The sequence below is a fragment of the Peromyscus eremicus genome, chromosome 19, assembly GCF_949786415.1.
Source record: "Peromyscus eremicus chromosome 19, PerEre_H2_v1, whole genome shotgun sequence".
NCBI classification, from domain to species: domain Eukaryota; kingdom Metazoa; phylum Chordata; class Mammalia; order Rodentia; family Cricetidae; genus Peromyscus; species Peromyscus eremicus.
The window spans coordinates 3,110,991-3,134,547 of NC_081435.1; the positions used below are offsets into that span (position 1 = coordinate 3,110,991).

General features: G+C 50.1%; 1 protein-coding gene across 1 annotated transcript in view; it reads left to right on the forward strand.

Moving 5' to 3' along the window:
- The window catches only part of LOC131896105 (laminin subunit alpha-3-like), a 161,313-nt gene that overhangs the window by 128,424 nt on the left and 9,332 nt on the right, over window positions 1–23,557 (forward strand). Inside the window, exons 22-29 of the mRNA XM_059246694.1 lie at window positions 2,024–2,150; window positions 2,251–2,357; window positions 4,447–4,660; window positions 5,887–5,989; window positions 7,033–7,244; window positions 8,127–8,331; window positions 20,493–20,637; window positions 21,270–21,410. Coding sequence (XP_059102677.1) covers window positions 2,024–2,150; window positions 2,251–2,357; window positions 4,447–4,660; window positions 5,887–5,989; window positions 7,033–7,244; window positions 8,127–8,331; window positions 20,493–20,637; window positions 21,270–21,410 — 1,254 coding nt within the window. The remainder of the gene's footprint in view (window positions 1–2,023; window positions 2,151–2,250; window positions 2,358–4,446; window positions 4,661–5,886; window positions 5,990–7,032; window positions 7,245–8,126; window positions 8,332–20,492; window positions 20,638–21,269; window positions 21,411–23,557) is intronic.

Here is a 23,557-nt window from a genome sequence, read left to right on the forward strand (position 1 = left end):
ATGGTGATGTTGCTGTAGTTTTGGGAGTTAACGGAGCAGGGCATAGTCACTTAGGCCAACAGAGTGGCTCTGGGCTCCGTTGTGTATGGTGGGGGTGGGGAGTGGGAGAGGGTGTACCCAGAATGAGGCTCCCTTCCCCCACAGCAAGGGTGTAGACTCTTGGGCTTCCTCACCAGCTTGTCCAGGTGTAAAGTTGTCGTTGTTATAAATAGTAACGGATGTTACAGGTTACGGGACAGGAAGCTAAGGTGAAGTTACCTGCAGAGGAGTTTTATTAGGACAGTTACTACATCACAGCTAGAGGTGGAAGGCAAGCCTTCAGGCTGGGGGAGGAGCTTCCTCAGGAGAGAGAGCCATCAGGGATAGCACTGCGGAGGGTGGGGGGGGTGGGGCCTGAAGGGAAAGGGGCGGGGCCTTCAGGTAACAGACTGCGGGAGAGTTACACCACAATGTATGCCTCACGGTAAGGTCCTGAAGGAAAGAGTCTTCCATTCCAAAGAGCAAAGGGGAAGTGTTCTTGTCTTACAGTTTTGGGGTGTGGGTAAGTTCTGCACCATGTAACCTAGCCTGCATAGTGGACATCAGAAAGGCCCTGAGGAGAAGCTAACTCAGGGCAGTAGGGACTAGCCTGCAGCTCCTCTGGGGGAGGAACTCCACTTTTTAAGAGCTCCAAGCCACCTATTAACTCTGCAGAGACAGACAGAATGCAGGAGGCGTGGCTTGACTTGGGGAAGGGAGAGCAGATGGATTTGTCATGTGACCAAAAGCTCCTCACAAATGGAAGCCTACTCCTTACATGTGTGCTGAGTCACACTGCTAACAGCTTGCTTTTTGCACCACACCACAGGCAGGGTGTTTGTCTAGCACTTTGCAAACGTACTGTGCATTTCTGTTGGGATGTACCCAGGTATGTAACTGCTGTGTCATGTGTTTTGATAAATACCCAGTTTTCCAACATGATTAACCAACCTACTCCCCCAGCCTCCACCAAATGTATGGGTTGTGCCTCAGTTTCTCTATTCTGTAGGTGAGAGGCATTTGGTTTGCACATAATTTTTGTTGTGTGTGATTGCAAATTAAAACTTCTATAAATACCCATGTGAAGGCTTCTCTAGGAATATAGCAGTTGCCATTTAAAATACCTAGCTTGTTTTAGGCTTTCAACCTGTTTGTATAGTTGCTATAGCAGGATACCTGAGGCTGGATCATTTATAGAGAAGAGGTTTACTTAGGTCATGGTTCTAGGGACTGGGAAGTACAAGATCAGGTAGCTATAGTGTTGGTTTTAAATTCGGTGCTTTTACTCTGTGAGGAAAGGTCACGAGACACAACAAAACCCAGTATCAGAGCTTTATTGGGGGGTGGGAGACAGAAGAGAGAAGGGCCAAGCCTGGGAAGAGACAGGTGAGGAGAAGGGAGACAGAGGGGAGGAGGAGAGAGCAGAAGAGAAGGGAGGAGTCTGTGACCGGTTTTTTAAGGATTCCCCCTGCACATGCGCATGTGGATTTACGAAGCTAGGCAGGCATGCACAGATTATGTGACTGTGCTGTGCGCATTGTGTGATCACGAAGCGCATGGATGATGTAAGACGTAAGACCCCTTGTTTGGCTACTGAACTGCGCATGTGCAGTCGTCATGCAGCTGGAGGAGCGGCAGAATCCTAACAGGAAGGATCTTGTGGGATCACAACATGGCTGAAGGTGCCACGTGGTCGGAGCTTGTATTCCAGTAGCAATTGGTCACTTTTCAAGAGAAGAGGGCCAAAGGCAGCTGGTGTCTCCTAACAACTCACCCCACCCTGTGAGGGAAGAACTCACTTCTGCAGATGTTTTTAATCTGTTCGCAAAGGCTCTGGCCCCATAATCTAACTGCTTCCATTAAGCCCTGCCCCCCAACATTGCATTGAAGAATTAAGTCTCGCCACAAGTCTTTGCAGGAACCAACTAGCAACATCTCATATCCTGATCATTCAAGGTTCTGCAGTTTGAGAGCTCCTCCCCCCACCCCCTTTTTCCCCTCTTAGAATCAAGTAACCCTGAGAGGACTCGTACCACACCTGGGCCGACACGTCTTTGTCATCCATTTCTATCAAGCAGAACACCCGACATTTCCCACAGAGGTGTTTGTGGATGGAGGAAGACGGTGGTCAGGTGAGCAGCCGTGAGCAGGCTCCACCACGTGTGCCGGATGTCATGTGACAGCGGGTGTCGCCCTTGCGGCCATGTGACAGCAGCGTCTCTCCCTCTCCAGGCTCCTTCCTCGCCTCCTTTTGCCCTCATTTACTTGGCTGCCGGGACCAAGTGCTCTCCGATGGCCAGGTGGAGTTTGACATCTCAGCAGCGGAGGTAGCTGTGACGGTGACGGTTCCAGAAGGAAAGTCCTTAAAGCTGGTGTGTTCTGCTTAGCCGACCGCGTTCCTTGGTCAGCCCTTGTGTGTTAGGCTTCTGCCAATACTTTCTCCAAGGAATTAATTCTATTTAATGGAAGCGTTGATGACTTGTAGAAAAGTGTGTTTTACAAACCCATAAAATGAAACTACGAGACAATCAAAGCAAGAGAATAGGAGTGACGGGGAACCAGGGCCTCCCCGCCCCCACCTGTGCTTACTCCTTGCCCCTGCTGGCCCCTCTGAAGTTTTTAGCCTCCTGGCTGCTTTCTGTCCCTTTCTCCTGTCCCCCTTAGTGATTCCCTTACCCTGGTCCATATGTTCATGTGCCCCCAGGTTCCACTCTGAGACCCCTGTGTTATTTCTCTGTGTTCATCATGCCTGCTAAGTATGTTCCCTGCTTTGGGAACATCACCCATGTCTCTGAATTCACTCTTGATCTTGCCTGAACCCCAGGCCCAATATCCACCCATCCAAGGTCCCCTCTAACTTCTCCTGGCCTGCTTCCAGATCTCTGTACTGTCCCTATTATTGAACCTGCTTCACCCTGGCCCGAGTCCTTGCTCTGTTTACTGCCTCTCTCTGGTCTATCCACTTCATTCTGGTTCATTCACCTCACTCTGGAATTCATGACCCCTCCTGCCTGCTTCTGTTTTGCCCAGATCTTGGAGACCCCCAAAAGACCACCATGGAGACCAAATCCTGTATGTAAAAGCAAAGAGCCTTTATTCTCTTCAAGCTCTGAGCTTGGACTCTCTGTCTGTCTGACACAGCGGTGAGAGCAGAGAGCCCTGAGCTCAGGCAGTGTGGGGTTTTTATCATAGCAGTGGTTGGGGTGAGGGGATTTCCAGGGTCCAGGACCCTGATTGGCTGACATTTGTCTAGGGGTATTTGTAAAACAAGAAAAAGGCATGTGCTAGACTCAGGGATATCTGGCCACCTTATCTAATGGTTGGAATGTCTGGGATGTTAGGTACTTCCCCATCCCTGGGTGGATCCCCAGGTGGTGTTAGCTTATGGCTTTTCCTAGATCTGGGTGTTGCCTGCCAGTAAGCCTGTCACAAAAGCTGTGCCTGGGCCTCTAGGCCTTTCATGGCAGCTGTGTGGTCAAGCCGTTTTTGGGGCCCCTCCACACTTCTAATTCATCTTTCATTCATCCTCCTCTGTTCCATGCTCTCCCTTCCATTATCTGACCATAATCATCATTCAAAAGCTCATAGATATGCCATCTTTGACAATGCCAGCAGGCTTTCTTGTGCTCTTTTCTAGAATCTTCTACCTACATTTGTACCTGACAAAATCCTGTTGACCAATGAGCCTAGCTTAGAGTTAATTCACCTTTTCCTTAAGGATGTCTAGAAAAAAAACCAGGAAGAGTTTACTGGGTTTTGCTCTGTGGCCTTCCTGTTTGTTCCTGTGTTCTCGTTCTCTCTCTCTCTCTCTCTCTCTCTCTCTCTCTCTCTCTCTCTCTCTCTCTCTCTCTCTGAGGAGACTATCATTCCAGAGTACAGGGTATTCATTTTATATCCCTGGTGCCTAGAACACTGCCTGGCATGTGGTGCTCAGCAGATGATTATGGAGCACAGGAGAACGAAGTCCTCTCTGTCAGCTGTCAGCTGGTAAACAGTTGTTAAAGACATCGAGCCTTCCCTCAGGGTCTGTGAGTGCTGACGCTTGTATAGGTGTAGAAGAACTGAATCGTGCTACAGTTATTCTGTATTACTTACTTTTCTATTGCTGTGATAAAAACACTGTGACCAGGACCACCTACAGAAGGAAGGGTGTGCTGGGGCTTGTGGTTCCAGAGATAAGCATCCATCATGGATCAAGGCATGGTGACAAGCAGCAGGCATTGTGGCTGCAGCAGGATGCTGAGAGCTTTCTTCTTGAATCACAAGTAGGAAACAGGGGGCAGGAGTGGGGACTGTGCATACACACTGGGCTCTCAAAGGCTGCCTCCAGTGCTGCCTACCCTCCGCGAGGCCACACCTCCTCCTGAATCTCCACCCACCCTCCGCGAGGCCACACCTCCTCCTGAATCTCCACCCACCCTCCACGAGGCCACACCTCCTCCTGAATCTCCACCCACCCTCCGCGAGGCCACACCTCCTGAATCTCCACCCACCCTCCGTGAGGCCACACCTCCTGAATCTCCACCCACCCTCCGCGGGGCCACACCTCCTGAATCTCCACCCACCCTCCGTGAGGCCACACCTCCTGAATCTCCACCCACCCTCCGTGAGGCCACACCTCCTGAATCTCCACCCACCCTCCGTGAGGCCACACCTCCTGAATCTCCACCCACCCTCCATGAGGCCACACCTCCTGAATCTCCACCCACCCTCCACGAGGCCACACCTCCTGAATCTCCACCCACCCTCTGCGAGGCCACACCTCCTGAATCTCCACCCACCCTCTGCGAGGCCACACCTCCTGAATCTCCACTCACCCTCCACAGGCCACACCTCCTGAATCTCCACCCACCCTCTGCAAGGCCACACTTCCTGAATCTCCATACATCCTCCACAAGGCCACACCTCCTGAAACCCCACCCACTCTCCACAGGCCACACCTCCTGAACATCCCCATCCATCCTCCACAAGGCCACACCTCCTGAATCTCCATACATCCTGCACAAGGCCACACCTCCTGAACCTCCCCATCCATCCTCCACAAGGCCACACCTCCTGAATCTCCATCCATCTTCCACAAGGCCACACCTCCTGAACCTCCCCATCCATCCTCCACAAGGCCACACCTCCTGAACCTCCCCATCCATCCTCCACAAGGCCACACCTCCTGAACATCCCCATCCATCCTCCACAAGGCCACACCTCCTGAACATCCCCATCCATCCTGCACAAGGCCACACCTCCTGAATCTCCATCCATCCTCCACAAGGCCACACCTCCTGAACATCCCCATCCATCCTGCACAAGGCCACACCTCCTGAGCCTCCCCATCCATCCTCCACAAGGCCACACCTCCTGAACTTCCCCAGATAGTGCTGCCAGCTAGGGAGTGTTTAAATAGAGCTACGCAGGATATTCTCATTTAAACCACAAGTACTAAATAAACTTCAGAGGAAGGCCTATTTGGGTTCCCTGTTAGTTCTGCAACTTCAGTTTGCTTACCTTTAAAACTATAAAGCAATGACCACTGGAAAATCAGGGAGTCCCAGGCATTCGTCACATGTTGCCCCAGCAACCCTAACAGGCTCTGCTAGGGATGCAAGTCTACAGGGTACCTTGAACCAACTACCACTCAATGCTGCTATTCCTTGTTCCTTGGAGCAGGTGCTTCAAGAGCCCCGCTTGTACCCACTGTTTCCTAGCAACTGCATTGAGCCTTTACCCCTACCTCCGATTTCCTGCTGTGGTTCCTTCGAAATCCCATCTTACTGGCACTTGGATAAACAGGAAAGGATGTGGGGTCATTCTCTTCCTCCTTCACTGGCCTTAGTCATGGGTTGATGCCTTTCTTTTAGGTCCGGGTTCTAGTGGTACCCGCAGAGAATTATGACTACCAAATACTTCACAAAACATCAGTGGACAAGTCCTTTGAGTTTATCAGCAACTGTGGAGGAGACAGTTTTTATATTGAGTAAGTGTCGTTTTGTGGGAGGGCTCTGGTGTGCATGGGGCATGCTCATTCCCAGCCAAAGTGAGGTCTGGAGAGAGATTGGCCTGGAGTTGGCTTCTTCTTCTCACCACCCAAGAGAGTAGTGAGGCTGGAGTCTCGGGAAGGTGATGTCATTTTCTGTGCCCACCACTCTATGAGAGACCTCGCCATGTACCATCTGGGCAAGGTTCAGCCTTGAACTCAGCAGAGGTCTACCCTCAACTCACGATTAGGGACCAATTAGGAGAATCCCTTGCTCCTGGCTAATCCCCATTTACTGCTGTATATCCTAAAAGATACCACACAGGGTGTCTTCCACTGACAGGGTCATAGCCCAGAGCCCCACTCACCGCTATGATGGGGACTGTCCAGAGCTGTGCCCTCTGTACCCTGTCTTCTCTCATTCCTGAGTGCTAAGAGCACGCCAGTCCCAATACATGCCCCGCTGTGGAACTCAGTGCCCCTTAGAAGCTTCCAGAAGGAGCCAGGAGCTCCAGAGACCCTGAAGATGGTCTCTTTTTGTATAGTGATAGTAAAAGCTATGGCCCCAGAGCCAAACCACTGTGGATTTAAATGACATCTCATCCACTCCATACCTCTTATCCTCAGGAGCGTCACCCTACAGCTAAGGTACCTTATCTGTGAAATGACCCAACGGGCTGGATGGTTGAAGGCTGAGATGTAGCTGACGGTTCTTAGCGCATCATCTAGCCTTCATTATCTTTCCACAAGCTCTAACTCATACACCACACAGTTCATCCTGCAGCTGCTTCACCATGTTCCCACTGGCCATTCCTGTGATGCCTTCTCTTGAAGCAGATGTTGGGGACAGAGTGGCTGTCACTGGCTGAATCCACAGTGGGGTCATTTTCCACTTCTTCCCAGACTCCAGTGCTCAGCATCCCATGCACACCCTCACCCCCCCACCCCCCCCGCAGATGCTGCTGGGTATACTAGTGGGAAAGGGGAGTTGAGGATAAACACATATCCCAGGTTATCACCAGGAGTTATTTTTGTTTTCTCAGTCCTCAGGCAGCCTCTGGATTCTGTAAGAATTCTGCGAGGTCCCTGGTAGCCTTTTACCATAACGGTGCCCTGCCTTGTGAGTGCCACCCTGCTGGGGCTGCCAGCCGTCACTGCAGTCCTGAGGGCGGGCAGTGCCCTTGCCGGCCCAACATCATCGGAAGGCAGTGCACCCGCTGTGCAACAGGTCACTATGGATTCCCACACTGCAAGCGTAAGTGACGCGGCCAGGCTTCTGACGCCTTCTCTAGTCCCCAGAGGATGAGCCCGTGCATGGCAGGACTCCTCAGGTGACGTTGTTTTGGACACACACCTTGGGGCTTGTGATGAAGTCCTGATTCAAGAGACCTAGTCTGGGCCTAAAACTGCATTCCTAATAAATATCCAGGCTATCTCACACCACACGTCTACTAACTATACTCTGAGTGGCAAGGCTCTGGGCTGTAAATATAAATGTGAGTATATACTCATCACATGGACAGCCCAGTCCTCTCTCTCTCAAAAGTCCTTTCAGGTTGTGTGGCCCAGTGAAAACTCAGTTTAGACAGGACATTCAAGGTCTCATGGGTGTATTATCCACTGACTTAGAAACCCTGTATTTTTACTTAAGAATCACCCTGTGGCCTGATGCTCTGGCTCAGCCCATGCTGTAAGTGGCGTGAGACCACAGGTGTGCAGACAGAGCACCACAGGGGACCACTCTGTGTCTGAATAAACAAAGCAATGTCACTGCTGCATGATGTGCTGACCCTGGACCTGGGTGCTTTGCGAAGCTGCTTCAGAGTGTCTCCAACATTCACGGTTAGATGTCTTCTAGAGCTTTCTGTTGAACAGGAGGCCGTGTTAGATTGGGAGGCTAGCAGCCTGATAGGTTCGTGAGTACGGGACCTAGAGCCGGTTGGTCCGGCCGCTCCTCACTTGGGGGCCCCACACTGTTCTCCCCTGGAGCCCTTGGTGACTGGCTCAGATCACCATGGACAGTAACACCCATACAGAAGGAAAAGGAAACATGTCCTCAGAGTCCTTGGAAACGCCTGGAAACCCCAGCGGTGTGTATAGTCCAACTCTTACACGGCGTCTCTTTTTCCCTTGGCAGCTTGCAATTGTGGCAGACGCCTTTGTGAAGAGATGACAGGGAAGTGTCTCTGCCCACCCCGCACAGTCAGGCCTCAGTGTGAGGTCTGTGAGGTGAATTCCTTCAATTTCCACCCCCTGGCTGGCTGCGAAGTCTGCAACTGCTCCAGGAAGGGCACCATGGAGGCGGCCATCTCTGAGTGTGACAGGGACAGCGGGCAGTGCAGGTGAGCTGTGGTACACTAGTGTGTCAGATCCTGTCATGGGACAGCCAGGTACATCTGTGCTCATGCTGGTCATCATCCCTCTTCACTTCCTACCTCCTCACTGTGAGGGCATCAGGATTTTGGTGGGTGAATTGGTTGGTCCGTCCAGATTAGGGGAGCCACGCAGAGCCCCAGGTGAGGGGCTACCCGTTCCCTCAAAGCCAGAAGCAGCCCTGCCCACTTAGCCCAACATGTTGTCACAGCAGGATTGTGCTACGTGTGTGTCATGATCCCACTGTCTTGATGGTTTTGGTTGTCAACTCAGCATAACGTAGAGTCATCTGGAAAGGGTCTCAACCTAGTCTAGACAGTCCCTTGTGGCTCTCTTCCCATGTGATTCCAGACGGTGTCAAGCTGACACAGGTAACCATCACAGGCCTCCAAAGCAGGCTTTATTGGTCACAGAGCACCAGGCTGGGTTGCCCATCTTCAGGAACCGCTGTGGCCCAGCGCACAATAGCTGAGAAATGGTGGCAGTATTAGTTAGTTGTTCCTGATGCTGTGTTAAAATGCCCCGACAAACGTAAGTTAGAAGAGAAAGGGCCGGGCGGTGGTGGCGCACGCCTTTAATCCCAGCACTCGGGAGGCAGAGCCTGGAGGATCTCTGTGAGTTCCAGGCCAGCCTGGGCTACCAAGTGAGTTACAGGAAAGGCGCAAAGCTACATAGAGAAACCCTGTCTCGAAAAAACAAAAAAAAACAAAAAAAAAAAAAAAAGGAAGAGAAAGGCCTTCGCAGTTCAGGGGTACAGTCCATTATGTGGGGAAGGCATGGCAGGAGGCTCGGAAGCGGCTAATTCCGTGCGTGTGCAGCCAGGAAGCAGGGGTTGACGAGTTCCAGAGCTCAGTCTACTTTTTCCTTTTTACTCAGTGCTAGGGATTTCACTCTATGTATGTGTGTTAGAAGGACGCCAGCCAGGCTAGCTAAATAGCCAGCAAATTCTAGGATGGCTCCATCTTAATTGCGTTGACAAAGACGTATTTTCAGGTATCAGCCCATTGTTGGAACTGGAGGTTAGAACCAGAATGCATGCTCACACCTTTGGTGGACATAGTTCAGCTCTCCATTACAGCAGTGGTTCATTTTCCAGGGAAGAGCCAACCCTTTACCATGCCTTCAACCATTGTCTGGTGCCTGCCAGCTCCTTCGGGTAGGGAGACATCGTATGGAAGCTGAGAGAAAAAAGAGTCACAGACCATCCTAGGACTTAGAAACCACAACCGTGAATCCTGCCTGAGTCAACTAGTCAGTCAGCGATCAGGCATGGGCCTCTCAGTGAAGCCCAGGCTGAATCATAGGAAGCAGAGGAACTGGGTGGCTGGAGAATTGATATTCAGACCGGGAGAAAAGCCAGAGAGCTCAGTCTAAATCCTGACCGTTACTTCCCAGTACTGCAGACACATGGGGAAAGAGGGATGTGAAAAGCTTAAAACCAGTTCCCACATCAGGAGATGATAGATGGGTGTGCCGTAGCACTGTATTTGAGGAAAATAACTTGAGGAATTTTAACAACCCACTCCCAACAGTTATAATTCAACTGACTAGAAGTTTCTTAACTTGGGAGCAAGGCCTGTCATATAATTCTGCCTGGAAAAGGGACCTTAATTGACGGGTGTCATGCTTAATTAAAATATGAAACTGCTCATTTTGACAAATTGTCAAAGAGACTGCATAACCTGATGGGAACACATATCAGTATGTGATCAGATGGCCTTGTCCTGAAGGAGTCCTTAGCAGATAGCATTAAAACGTGGCAACAAAAGGACTTTAGCAGTTTGCTATATGCTGTAAATTGCACAAAATCCAATATTTATACAGAAAAAAGCATTTAGTTGCTTAAAATAATTATTTACAAAAATTTTCTTCATGAAATGTTTGTGTGTATTTGTATGTATGGTGTTTATACGTCTTCTGGTGTGTGTGTGTGTGTGTGTGTGTGTGTGTGTGTGTGTGTGTGCATCTGTGTGGCCAGAACTCAACCTCAGGTGCCTTCTGTGGTCACTGTGAACATGAGTTTTGGAGATCCCATCTCTCACAGAACCTGAAGCTTAGCTATTTGGTGAGGCTGGCCAGCCAGTGTGTCCTGGGGTCCATCTGTCTCCACCCTATCCACAGCACTGGGTTTACAGACACACACTGCCCCACTTGGCTTCTGTGGGTGCTGGGGATCTGAACTCAGAATTTCTTGCTTACGTGGCAGGGACTTTGCACACTGAACTGTCTCCCCACTCTCAGAAAAGATTTTTGTGTGCAAACCGCTTCTCTATGCACGGGAAAATTTCCGGATGGTAGCAAGGACCGTGTTTAGTGACACCTAAAGCGTGAGTAAGGAAATGGCTTGGTGATACCTGGTGTTTGCCGCCAAAGGGAAAAACACATCCTTTTCGGCAACGCAAGGCTCACTGGGAGCTGTGCAATGCTTACCACAAACCATACACTTAAATATTAGCATTTTATGTTGTATTTGCTGCTGGCAGCCTGGGAAGTTTGCCCTTTCTGCCAGGTCAAGTCATTCCAGCCAGGCTTAGCAACTGGGAAGGCAACTCCTTTGAGGACTAAGCAAAGAAGAGGAATGGGGGCGCCAGGCAATGTGGCCATCAGTGTGTGGGGTCTCACACACTTCTGTTGTCCTTCATGTCCTGTGACCTCTGTCTCTCGTCCCCAGAAGGACCTTTCTCAGGCTGTTTCCTCATCCCTGGTCCTCAGTGAAGAGCAGTGTGGCCTGAGTTTGCAGCAGGTTGTGTCCTGCCTCAGCCCCTCACCGTCTGGGTGACCTGAAGCAAACCCTGCTCTCCTTTGCCCTTCATTGCTCTGTGAGATAGGGCTGCTCTGTCTCCCAGAGACTTCAGACGACTGTATACCGTGTGCAAACACCCTTAAGACAGTGCCTGGCCACACTCAGCACCCAGTGATGTTAGTCGTTGGTGTTGGCCGGGGCCGTGGTGATCTGCTTCTCTCTTTCTGCGCTTTGTTTGCCCAGACCCATCTCTTCTGCACTTGGACACCTCCATCCCGAGTGTCTCTCAGATACACATTCCCCTCCTGCTCCTCACTGGCTGTCCTCTCATCTTCTCCCGGATCCACGACTGGCTCTACTTAGGACCATGTCTCCTGAAGTCCTGCGGCTCCTGTCTCCTCACATATATAATGAAAATAATTTTAAAGATTTGGTTTGTTTGTGTGTATATGCACATGTCTGTGTTGGTATGAGTATATGTACACATGTGTGTGCAGGTGCCCTCAGAGGTGAGAGAGGGTATTGGATCCCTTGGAGCTGGAGTTACAGGTATTTGTGAGCCACCTGACGTGGGTGTTAGGAACAGAACTACAATAATTATGACTGAACAGTAAATGCTCACAACCACCCAGCTGTCTCTACAGCCCCCAATGAAATAATATTTTTTAAACTTTTTATTGATTCTTTGTGAATTTTATATCAAGCACTCCAATCCCATTCATCTCCCTGTCTCTCCATATCTCCATAGCCACTCCACCTTTGCAGTGCCCCTCCAAAAGAAAACAAACAGTCTCGCCATGGGAGCTGTGGTGTGTCATGGTGTGTCACACAGTCTACCTTTTGCCCAAACAGCTTTACTTGCAAATGTTCATTGCAATGAGTCATTGGTCTGGTTCGAGGCCTCTGGCTTCTGCTACACCATCAATACTGGATCCTCACCGGGTCTGGAGTCAGATTTCCTGTTGTTGCCCTGTGTCGTGGAGACCCTGCAGCTTTGGTTCTGCAGAACCGGTCTCTTCACGTGCTCTAGCAGTTCTTCGATGGGGTAGATGTTGGAGTGGGCCAACTCAAAGCCCTGGATCTGGGCCTGGATGGTAGCTGAGTTAGTCAGTCCACCTGCTCCCCTATACCTGCACCATCAGGGCCAGCTCTACTGTGCTGCCCAGGTGAGGAGTAGAACCAGCTCACCTGCTCTCACCTCTTCGGGGCCAGTTCTCACACCGCCCCGGTGAGGGGCGGGGCCAGCTCTCCAGTGCTCATGCCCTCTGGGCCATTTCTCCTGCACTCCAGCCACCAGGGCCAGCTCTACTGCCCAGGCGAGGGTGGGGCCAGCTCTGCACAGCCCTCAGACATTAACATGGCCCCAGGCAACAGTCCAGACCAGGGATGTTCCCATGACCTTTGGTGGTAACATGGGCCACCACAGACATTGACCCAGACCCCTGATGCTGCAGGGCCATGGACCCAGCATGGGCCAGGACATCACCATGGCCTCCGGTGGCAGTGAAGACTGCTCACATCATGTTCCTCACCCTAGCGCCTCTAGCTCCGCCTCTCTTCATAGTACACGAACTGTCCTGGTTCTCTCTCTCATCTCGACCACATACTGGCTCATCATCATGGTGCCTGCCCTGCCCACGCCATGTGGAGGTGGGCGGGGGCCTCTTGGGTGTCTTCTGCCCTGCCCACGCCATGTGGAGGTGGGCGGGGCCCTCTTGGGTGTCTTCTGCCCTGCCCACGCCATGTGGGGGTGGGCAGGGGCCTCTTGGGTGTCTTCTGCCCTGCCCACGCCATGTGGAGGTAGGTGGGGGGCCTCTTGGGTGTCTTCTGCCCTGCCCACGCCATGTGGAGGTGGGCGGGGCCCTCTTGGGTGTCTTCTGCCCTGCCCACGCCATGTGGGGGTGGGCAGGGGCCTCTTGGGTGTCTTCTGCCTTGCCCACGCCATGTGGGGGTGGACAGGCAAAATGCTATTTTAATGGTCTGTTAGTGAAAGCACCCTCTTAGCTGATCTCTGACTCCCAGTTCTACAGTCTGTCTGACCCCCATGTCTTGCCTTCCAAGCTTTTCAAGCATCTCACCTCTTAGACTTCAAATAATCTGCTTAATGATGATGGCCTCTTTCTTGTTTTTAGGATGCCAAGATTTCAGACTTTAAAACTCAGTTTCCCTATATCTAATCACATGTCAGCTTCCGGCAAGGGACAGATTGTCCTGTCGGGTCTGTCCTTCCCTCTGGCTACCACCCTCTCTAAATCCCTGTACCATGTTGGAGTCATGTTGGACCAGTAGTGGCACTCTCTTGATTGGTTCTCCACCAGATTTATTTATTCACTCATTCAAGTAAACAAACAGCTATCCAGAGGAGTTTGGTTGGTACCATGACAACAGAGGAGAAAAGGGGAACTTCCTTTCTGAAGTCTGGCTGAATATCTCTTAAACCAGTCTAGAGTCAGGCTGACCTTACACATTCCTCTAGCGAGACTCTGGATCCCTAATTTAATAGGAATATGCTAATTCACAACTAGACTGGGATTTTAACATCTGTTTCCTCCTGACTTCTCACTGATACATAATATTGTTGGTCCATAAAACTTGAGACAGTAAGTACTAATAAGTGCATGTTTCTGATTCTGTTGCCTTTTAGAATCTTTATTTTAAATGTTTGCTCATACCTAAAATGATATTTATATGATTATATTAAATGATGTGTGTACATTTATGCATACACTGTGATGCTTTATCTCATAACATTGTATAATGACCAAGTCCCAGTCATTAGCCTAGACATCGTATTAAGCATGGTAAGTATGTTCAGATTTTTTTCTCTTCTGGTTGCTTTGAGTAAAGCACCATTTTTTCTTCTTATATTCCTCTAACACTTCACCTGTTGACTGTGTTTTTCTTAGCCCTGCCTTCTCTCTGCCCTCCTCAGTTTCCAGTAACCACTATTCTGCATTCAACTTCTGTGAGCGCTATAATCTTAGATTTCATATAGGAGGAAGATCCTGCCGTGTTTGATTGTATGTATGGCTTAACTCACCCAGCACAAGCCCCTCCTGTCCATTGTACTGTGCAAACGGTCCCATAACTGGGCAGTATTCCACGCTGCCTATCAGCCACATTTTCCCTTCCGTTCATCCACTGACGGGCATGTGGCTTGACTCTGGCTGTTGAGCTGCTGTAAACAGCACTTCACTGAAGGTGAGCACGGAGCTGTCTCTGTGACACACCACTGTCGTTTCCTCTGTACATAAACCTAACCGTGGTTTTTGGTGAACGCTCAGACTGGTTTTCACATTGACTGCGTTGTTTGCTGTGTGGATACATGTTTGGTTTCAGTGCTCAGACTTTATCTATGCTTCGTTTTGGGTACAGTGTTTCAATCCTGTTTATGTTCTAATGAGGAAACCTATACTAATTCATCATGGCAGCTTGGCCTGGTGAGTGCCAGCCGTGTTGTGGGGGATCCTTTGGTGACATGAGACTCTACACAGAGTCACTTCCATCATCCACTCCTTCATCCTAACCTCCCTCACTTTCCCATTGTCTCAAGGCTGCGGCGGTCTGTCTTATACCTGCTCTAACTACTCTCCCTTTTCTCTGAGCTCCCGCCTTTCTATAAGCTTTGTACACATTCACTTCTCCAGCCACGAAGGCCTCCGTCCCTCTCCTGCTGCCTTCACATTATGCATGGCCTTCAAGGATTTTATGTCAAAAACTGAAAACTCACAGAAAGAACGAGACCACAAGTCACAGAGATAGTCCCGCCATTGTGTTCAACACAAGCCAGCTTAATGTTTAGTCATCCTAACTCTCACACTATTACTTAATTTCTTACATCTCCATGTCTTCAACGAGACTGCTGATGTCAAGACTGGCTCGTTCAGCCTCCCCCTCCCCCCACACCAAGTCCTCCCCCCCCCCCCGCCCCAAGTCCCCCACAAGTCCCCTGACACAGAGATGTGAAACGGGGAAGCCGTCAACGATTCTCAAATGAGGGAATGGATGGCATGGTAGACTCTGAGCTGTAGGCTGGAACTGGAGTTTGATGTGACCATCACATGAAGGGCACTGCAGAATTTAATAACAAAGGACAGTGTTCTCTCCAGAGCATCTGGACCAGGTTTCCTATGAGATGCTTGCAGGCACCCACACATGCACATGGGCAGATATTATTGCATAATGTTGGGCCCCGAGCCCAGTTCTCAGAGATGACTTCATAGACCCACATCCCTAGAGCTGCCCCGTCGTTTCTCCAGATGGCTGCAGCCGGTGCAGCACGGTGCAGCATGGTGCAGCACGGTGCAGCACAGTGCAGTCCTCTTGCCTCTGCAGCGGAGGCCACACTTGGGAAGCAAAGAGTCTCCTTGGAGAAATGTGCTAGGTCAGGCTGACTGGGGGTTGCTTTAGAAGATCCTCAGCCAGATCTTGGAGCGGATGTTTCTTTTTGCTTCCTGGTTGTCATGACACCACCCAGCCTCCTTTGGTTACTTGATGTTACACAGGATTCAGAAGCTCACGATCCAAACACTGCGTTACTCTGGAGTATAGATTCTATATTCTTCAGGTTCTGCTTAGCCCTGACATGTCACCCCCCATCTGGGCTGGGAACAGTTCCAAGGCCACGGCTCCCAATTTGGTGTTTTCTTCTCCATTCTTGTGCTCTCAGCTGCCTTGTGCCTTGTGAGCTCAGAGCCAGGGCAGTGTGACAGACATGGTCTCCCATCATCCTCTCCATGTCATCAGCTCACAAGGGTCCTGAAATCAACAGAGAGAGAGAGAGAGAGAGAGAGAGAGAGAGAGAGAGAGAGAGAGAGAGAGAGAGAGAGGAGAGAGCGCTTTAGCTTCCTTTCACTTCCCTTCTGTCTTGTCCCAGCCAGCCCCTCCCTAGCTGTAACAGACACCCACGCCTTCCTTTTCCAGCAAACTGAGACTCTAACAGCTGTATTTCCAGCAGCGTGCCCTCTCCTTCCAGGTCCTGGCCTAAGACCTTGTTGGAAGTGGAACGTGAGTGTCCCTGCAGTGTCTGAGACTGTTGTTTGAATGTGAGGTGTCCACTGCAGGCTCACGTGTTTGCACACTTGTTTGGGAAGGGGTGGATTCTTTGGGAGACTGAGTTTCACTGGAAGAAGTGGGTTGATGGAGGTAGGCCTTGAGCTTTATAGTCCAACCCCACTTTCTCGAGGCTTCCAGAGTGAGGATACAATCTGACCAGCCAGCCTTCTGTTCCTGCCTCCATGACTCTGTGCCTGAAACCATGTCTTCCATGATGGAATGGTTCCCTTGTCACAGTAAGCCAGAGTAAACCATTTGTCCCTTTGGCTGCTTTTGTGACAGTGTGTATCATAGCAACGGGAAAAGAAGCTGTGATGCCCGTCAAGAGGATGGGATTCAATCCATCAATCCAACGTACTTGGGTGTGGTTTCTAGATGCTGCAAATACTCACACAGGTGCAGGTTCTGCTGCATGACGCTTGGCCACGCTCACTGCTTCCTTGTTCAGAAATACTCAACAACTCTGACCTGAGACCAAAGGCATTCACTGTACAGTTTGGCACCAGCATTCAGTTAATGCCGCCTTGGGCCAGAGCCCTGCGTGTTTGCCGAAAGAAATATCCTGGACCTTGGGACAAGGTATTATTTCATGACAGCAGCACTGTCCCACGGTCTCCTTTTCTTCATTACCATGCCAAGAGAGGAACGACCCACCACGTCCTCTCCAAAGCCCTCCCGCTGGTCTGAGGATCCTTGTTCTGAGCTTCCATGTTTGAATGATATGGTTGGAATCTGAAATGACCCCGCAGGTCCATGTTTTGAGCTCTTGCTCAGCTAGTGGAACCCCTAGGAACTGGGGTATGGGGAGGGACTATGAAGGGTGTATTCAGTCCAGTCCATGTCTTGCTCTCTGCTTCCTGCTTACCGCAATGTGAACAGCACCCCCACCTCTGTAAACAGACTCTTCTGTCCGCCAGCAACTCCCAAATACCCAGCAGCTGCTTCCTAAATGATTGACTCAAAGGCTTAATATTACTTAATAAATGCTTGGCAGATAGCTCAGGCTTATTACTGACTAGCTCTTACACTAAATTAACCCATAATTCTTATCTATGTTTAGCCATGTGGCTTGATACCTTTTCTCGGTGTGACGTTCTCATCTTGCTTCCTCTGCGTCTGGCTGGCGACTCCTGACTCCGCCCTTCCTCTTCCCAGCATTCATAGTTTGGTCACCCTGCCTATACTTCCTGCCTGACTACTGGCCAATCAGCGTTTTATTAACTGAATTGAGTGACAGCTCTTTACAGTGCACAGGAGGCTACTCCACAGCATCCTCCATGCACCATGCTTCTCTGCCAGGCCAGGGTGAACCCCACGGAAACCATGAGTCGAACAGGAATTTACTCCCATAAGTCATGTCTGTCGGGTATCTTGGACACAGTTATGCAAAGGTACCTGCTACATGGAGTTTCCTATTCTGTGCATCTCTGGACCTCCATGGTTTTATATTCCATACTTGATGCCTCTTCAGAAACAGATCAGGTTCTGAAAACAAGCTTTAGATTTTTTTCCCCTTGGCTATCTGATTGAATTTAGTTTGAATTTCATAAGAATAGATTGGGTGTTACTAACCCAGGCTCCAGAAGCCTTCTGATATTGGGAGCCAGTTGTGTGTGTGTATGTATGTATGTGTGTGTATGTAGGGTATGTGTGTAGGGTGTGTGTATGTAGGTTGTTTGTGTGTGTGTATGTATGTATGTGTGTGTAAGGTGTGTGTATGTAGGGTATGTGTGTAGGGTGTGTGTATGTAGGTTGTGTGTGTGTGTGGGATGTGTGTGTGTAGGTTATGTGTGTGTAGGTAGTGTGTATAGGGTGTGTGTATAGTGTGTGTGTAGGTTGTGTGTATGTGTGTGTATAGGGTGTGTGTATATAGGGTGTATGTGTGTGTAGGTTGTGTGTGGGGTGTGTGTGTGCGTGTGTGTGTGCCTGTGCGTGTGCGTGTGCGTGTGTGTGTGTGAGAGAGAGAGAGAGAGAGAGAGAGAGAGAGAGAGAGAGAGAGAGAGAGATGGTCCAGAGCTTATCCAGCTTCCCTGGCATATCCCTGTCCCCTTTAAAATTTCTAATGTCCTGCACTAGAGTGATTGCTCCCAGCAGAACATTTATGAATTCCGCCTGTGTGCTTCTGGATGTGCTCACACTTCACATCTAGATTGACCAAGGTGTAGTTTTAAGGACAGTGTCAGCACTATTGGACAATGAGGATGTGAGCTGGCCGGGCCTGAAGAGCTGACCTGACAAGGGTTTGTTGGCAGGCCTTACTGGAGATGCAGACGTCATCTCTGCATGTATGCTGGGTGCATACGGGCTCTGTGCTCCTCTAGGCCAGGGTTGAGCAGGAATCCTCACAAAGACATGTCAGTGTGTGCGAGGCACCATCCTGAGGGTCTCACATGTAGTCTCTTATTTAATGGAACAGTCCATTTTCACAAATGTGGAAAACCTGGTTGTAAAAAGGATGACGTTTCCCAGAGCCCCCTGCACAGTGAGCTGTAACACAGGATTGGCACCTAAAGCTGCTGCCTCCAGGTTCTCACTGTTAACAAAAATCCTTTCTGTGGTCACAAGCAGGTATTGGATTAAAAAGCAGCTGATCTCACTTAGGTATGGGACCAGGGACTGAGCACACAGCCCCCTCCCTTCCCGTGCCCCCACATGGTGAGCCCCTCGGGGTTCTTGCCCCTCTGACACACCTTTCCTTGTTCATCCCATGCATCAGCTGCTGAATGACAAATCAGTGTCCACGGGGCTCAGGCACTCACCGTCCATCTCTCCTGGACTTGCCCCAGGTGGCTCCTCTCGCCATCTGCTTCCCTTGGCCACTTCCTGCCCACACGCTCCTACTCACTGATTCCTTTTTTCCTTTACTTCACGGGGTCTGGAGTCCATCCTCTCACTGAGCTGGTAACCTGGGACTCTCCTCCATCTTCTCTTCTTCCCCGTCTTGTGGAAGATGTAAGTCCCAGAAATCCCCACTCAAAATACCTTTAGAAGCCATCCTCCTCCCCACCCTAAACCCCCTTCCCGAAGCTAGCAGCTGACCTGGCAGCCTTCTGTCAGAACTCTTTGCCTCAACTCCACGCTGTGCACAGTCCAGCCACACCCTGTCCTCCTCAGGCACCTCTCCGTCATGTGGTACGCAGCTTAGGAGTAGCCTCGAAGGAGATGCAGCGCTGGAGTTTGCATGCAGTGTCGCAGAGCAGCAAACATTCAGTTTGTAAGATGATACGCTTCATACCTGAGGCCTGAGTTAGAACCTCAGCCAGCTGCCTTTGGGGCACAGTTCTCAGCCCCTGCGCTGTGGTGAGCAGGATGGAGGCCAGCCCTTCCGTGGCACAGTTCTCAACCCCTGCGCTGTGGTGAGCAGGATGGAGGCCAGCCCTTCTGTGGCACAGTTCTTAACCCCTGTGCTGTGGTGAGCAGGACGCCCAGTTCTTAACCCCTGCGCTGTGGTGAGCAGGACGGGGGCCAGCCCTTCTGCGGCACAGTTGAGCTCTCACCTAACTTGACAGGCCTGAGGTTGGACATTCTCCACTTGGGGTTCAGCTCCAGTGACACCAGATGTACTTTCTGAACACCCTAGGCGGTGTCCCTGTTCTGTGCCCTCTGTTCAAAACACCAGCACTACGGCATTTAAAGTCAGCCCAGGTGTGACCGCCCCCAGGGAAACTGGGAACTGTTCTAGGCTGGACCCCATGTGTACTGTTCCCATTTGTACTCGTGGGCTTTCGGGGAGCGGTGTTATACATCTTTCCACCGCCAGCCCTCAGCAGGGGTCCTGATCCAGGGGTCCCAGGCCATCCGTGATGGTGTCTTCACCTGCTTTCTGTGGGTAGTCTTTTCTAGACCATGGCGTGTCCCTTTCTGTGGGTAGTCTTTTCTAGATCATAGTGTGTCCCTTTCTGTGGGTAGTCTTTTCTAGACCATGGCATGTCCCTTTCTGTGGGTAGTCTTTTTAGATCGTAGCGTGTCCCTTTCTGTGGGTAGTCTTTTCTAGACCATGGCGTGTCCCTTTCTGTGGGTAGTCTTTTCTAGACCATGGCGTGTCCCTTTCTGTGGGTAGTCTTTTCTAGACCATGGCGTGTCCCTTTCTGTGGGTAGTCTTTTCTAGACCATGGCGTGTCCCTTTCTGTGGGTAGTCTTTTCTAGACCATGGCGTGTCCCTTTCTGTGGGTAGTCTTTTCTAGACCATGGCGTGTCCCTTTCTGTGGTATCAGCAGCCACACTGTGTCTGTAACTGCTCTCCTGCTGCGGCCGCTCTCTCACAAGGCAGGGAGGCCTGTCAGGACCGTGCATAGAGCAGTGATGGGGTTTGTTTCCTTTATTCCTGGGCAGGTGTAAGCCAAGAATCACAGGGCAGCGGTGTGACAGATGTGCTCCCGGCTTCCACCAGTTCCCGGAGTGTGTTCCTTGCAGTTGTAACAGAGATGGGACTGAGCCTCAAGTGTGTGACCCAGGGACTGGGGCTTGCATGTGCAAGGTAAGGCAGGTCCTGTGACACCTGGGAGTTCTTCAAGGGAGCTGACCTTTGATGATTTCTGAAATGTGTGTAGCATTTTGTGCTTATCGCCTCCCTTTATAGGCATAATTGAAGGAAAGACTTTTCTCATCTTTTAGAAAGGCTACAGCCCCCTCCCCCTCCCTATGATTATCTGTTGCTAAGAATAAATCCTTTTGCTGGGCAGTGGTGGTACACTCCTTTAATCCCAGCACTGGAGAGGCAGAGGCAGGTGGATCTCTGTGAGTTTGAGACCACCTGGTCTAAAGAGTGAGATCCAGGACAGGCAAAGATACACAGAGAAACCCTGCATAGAAAAAAAAAAACAAAATAAAAAAAAACAAATAAAAAAGGATAAATCCAGAAAAGGCAACATGAACTGTTTTCTAAAGAGGTTCATATCTTTTTCGTAAGTTGTTCTTGGATGAGGACCCAGGTTGTCTTCCCTGCCGCAGGTCCCGCGAGGCTGTGGTGGGATCACATCTGAGCAGATGTTCCAGGTGGTGGAAGCTGGACCAGTTGCCCCTCCTTCTGTCCCTCCACACGGTGCTGTCTGTGCCTCTCAACGCTGAGAGTGTCTTACAGGACTCTTCCTTCACGCTTTGTTTCAACAGGAAAACGTGGAAGGCCCAGAATGCCACGTGTGCCGCCGAGGATCGTTCTACTTACACCCTGCCAATCCAAAGGGCTGCACCGCGTGCTTCTGTTCCGGAGTGAATACTGACTGTCAAAGTTCACATAAGCAAAGAGCTAAGGTGTGTGAGGGTTAGGTTTGGGCTCTCGGTCGGTATTCCTGACTGAGATATGAGGGAACGGGCACGAGCTGCCATGTGTCTTGTGTACTGATGATTCACGTTGCCAGCATTGCCCTCACAGCTCCTTGGCCTCGGCACTGTCTCCAGAGATGCCATCATGATTGTGTCCCAGATTACTCAGGTTTTTGATCCAGTGTCACATGCTCAGAATGTTTTCTGTCCCCACTCCCTGTAAAACAGATAATCCTGGTCATTGTCTGTATTGTGGCCCTTGAATTCCCTACAGCATTTAGCACTTTGTAACATATTATGCCTTTAACTTAAGAAATTACTGTCTTCTCTTCATCAGTAGAATGTGAGCTCCTAACATATACCAGGGCCTAGGACAGAATTTGGGACATAAGAATGCCCAGAAAATACTCATTCGATGAATAGATTTTGTTGTATTGAAGGATATGATAAAGTATCCAGACAGACATCTGTACAGGCAAATCTACAGGGTCACAAGGTCCACAAGCACACTAACTTCTGTCACCACGAAGTTATGACATGCCACTTCCTTGAGCCCTCCAAAAATATCACTTATTGTCTTCATAGAGCTCCCATTATGCAGGCATGATTGATTAAATCATTAGTTATTGGTAATTAGCATAACTGGTAATTGACTTATGGGAAGGTTAAGGATGGACTGAAAGTTCTGCCTCTCTACACACTGCTGGTCTTTCTGGTCACCAGTTCCCATCCTGAGGCTAACTAGGGGGCCCAATAATCCGGATATCACAAGCACACAGGGTGTGTGTTTGCACGTGCCTGGGTTCATGTGTATGTGCGGATGTGCTTGGACATGTGTGCCTGTGCATGCCAGTCGCTCATGTTAGATGCCTGCCTTTATTGTGGTTCACCGTGCATGCTGAGGTGGGCTCTCTCTGACACCGGAGCTTGCCAGTTCTGCTGCTGTAGCCAGCCAGCTTGCTCTGGAACGTCATGTCTCTGCCTCCTGAGGGTTGGGATTGCAGGTGAGCTGCCCTGCTGGCCCAGTGTTTACATGGGTTCTGGGGATTCAAAGTCTGGTCCTTGTGCATGTGTGACACACATTTTAGTCTCTGTGCTATACCTCCAGCCCCACAAAATATTTTATGATGCTAATATGACATTCTTCATTCTCTTCTCATGTTCTTCCTCTTTTAATTTCTTTCTCAAATGTTTATCACATCTTAAATGTGCCTACTTTGCGGTGTGTGTGTGTGTGTGTGTATGTGTGTGTGTGTGTGTATGTGTGTGTGTGTGTGTGTATGTGTGTGTCTATGCCTATGCATGCTGAAGCCAGAGGTCAATGTCAAGTGTCTTCCTCCATGGCTCTCCACCTCAGTCTCTGATGTGACCCATCACTGAACCTGGGTCTTGCCCTGGATACACTGGCTGGCATCCCCCTGCCTTCACTTCCCAAGCACTGAGACGCAGGTGCTTTTTTTCTGTGCGTTCTTGGAGATCAACTCGGGTTTTCATGATGGCGAGACAAGTGCTTTCCAACTGAGCCGTCTCCGCAGCCCTGTCTACTTCTAGGATTAACTTTACAAAACTGAGATTGTTGTCAACTGCATCAGTCCGTGAAGCAGTAGCACCGGGAGACTGTTTCTGTGTAATACCGTTTTATATATTTCACTGCTTCCCAGGTGGAGGGCAGGCTGGTAAGTGGAAGAACAATGAGTTTGTAAATATGTCCATTCTTTGTTTTTTCCTCCCCTATAAATGGAGCTGGCTTCCTTGGGGACAAAGGAAATATTTTATTTTGGCTACTGTATTCCACAACACACTTAATTTTTTAAAGAAAATTTTAATGTTGTCAAAAACCTTTTTAAAAATCTGTTAATTCTTTGACAATTTCATACTTGTATAGACTAAATTCTGATTATTCCTCCCCTCTTATCTCCCTCCCCCACCAGCCCCTGCTCTTTCCTGCCCCTCTCCCAGATCAGTGACCCTTGGTTTGGTTTTGTTACCCCTTTAGTTACCAGGCTCATCTGTGTGGTCATTGACTTGTAATTCCCCATTGGAGCCTGACGGGGTCGCCAGTGGTTTCACAACTGAAGGCAATGCCCCCTCCCCCCTTTCATGAGTCTATTCCTAAGAAATAGTTCATCCGTGAT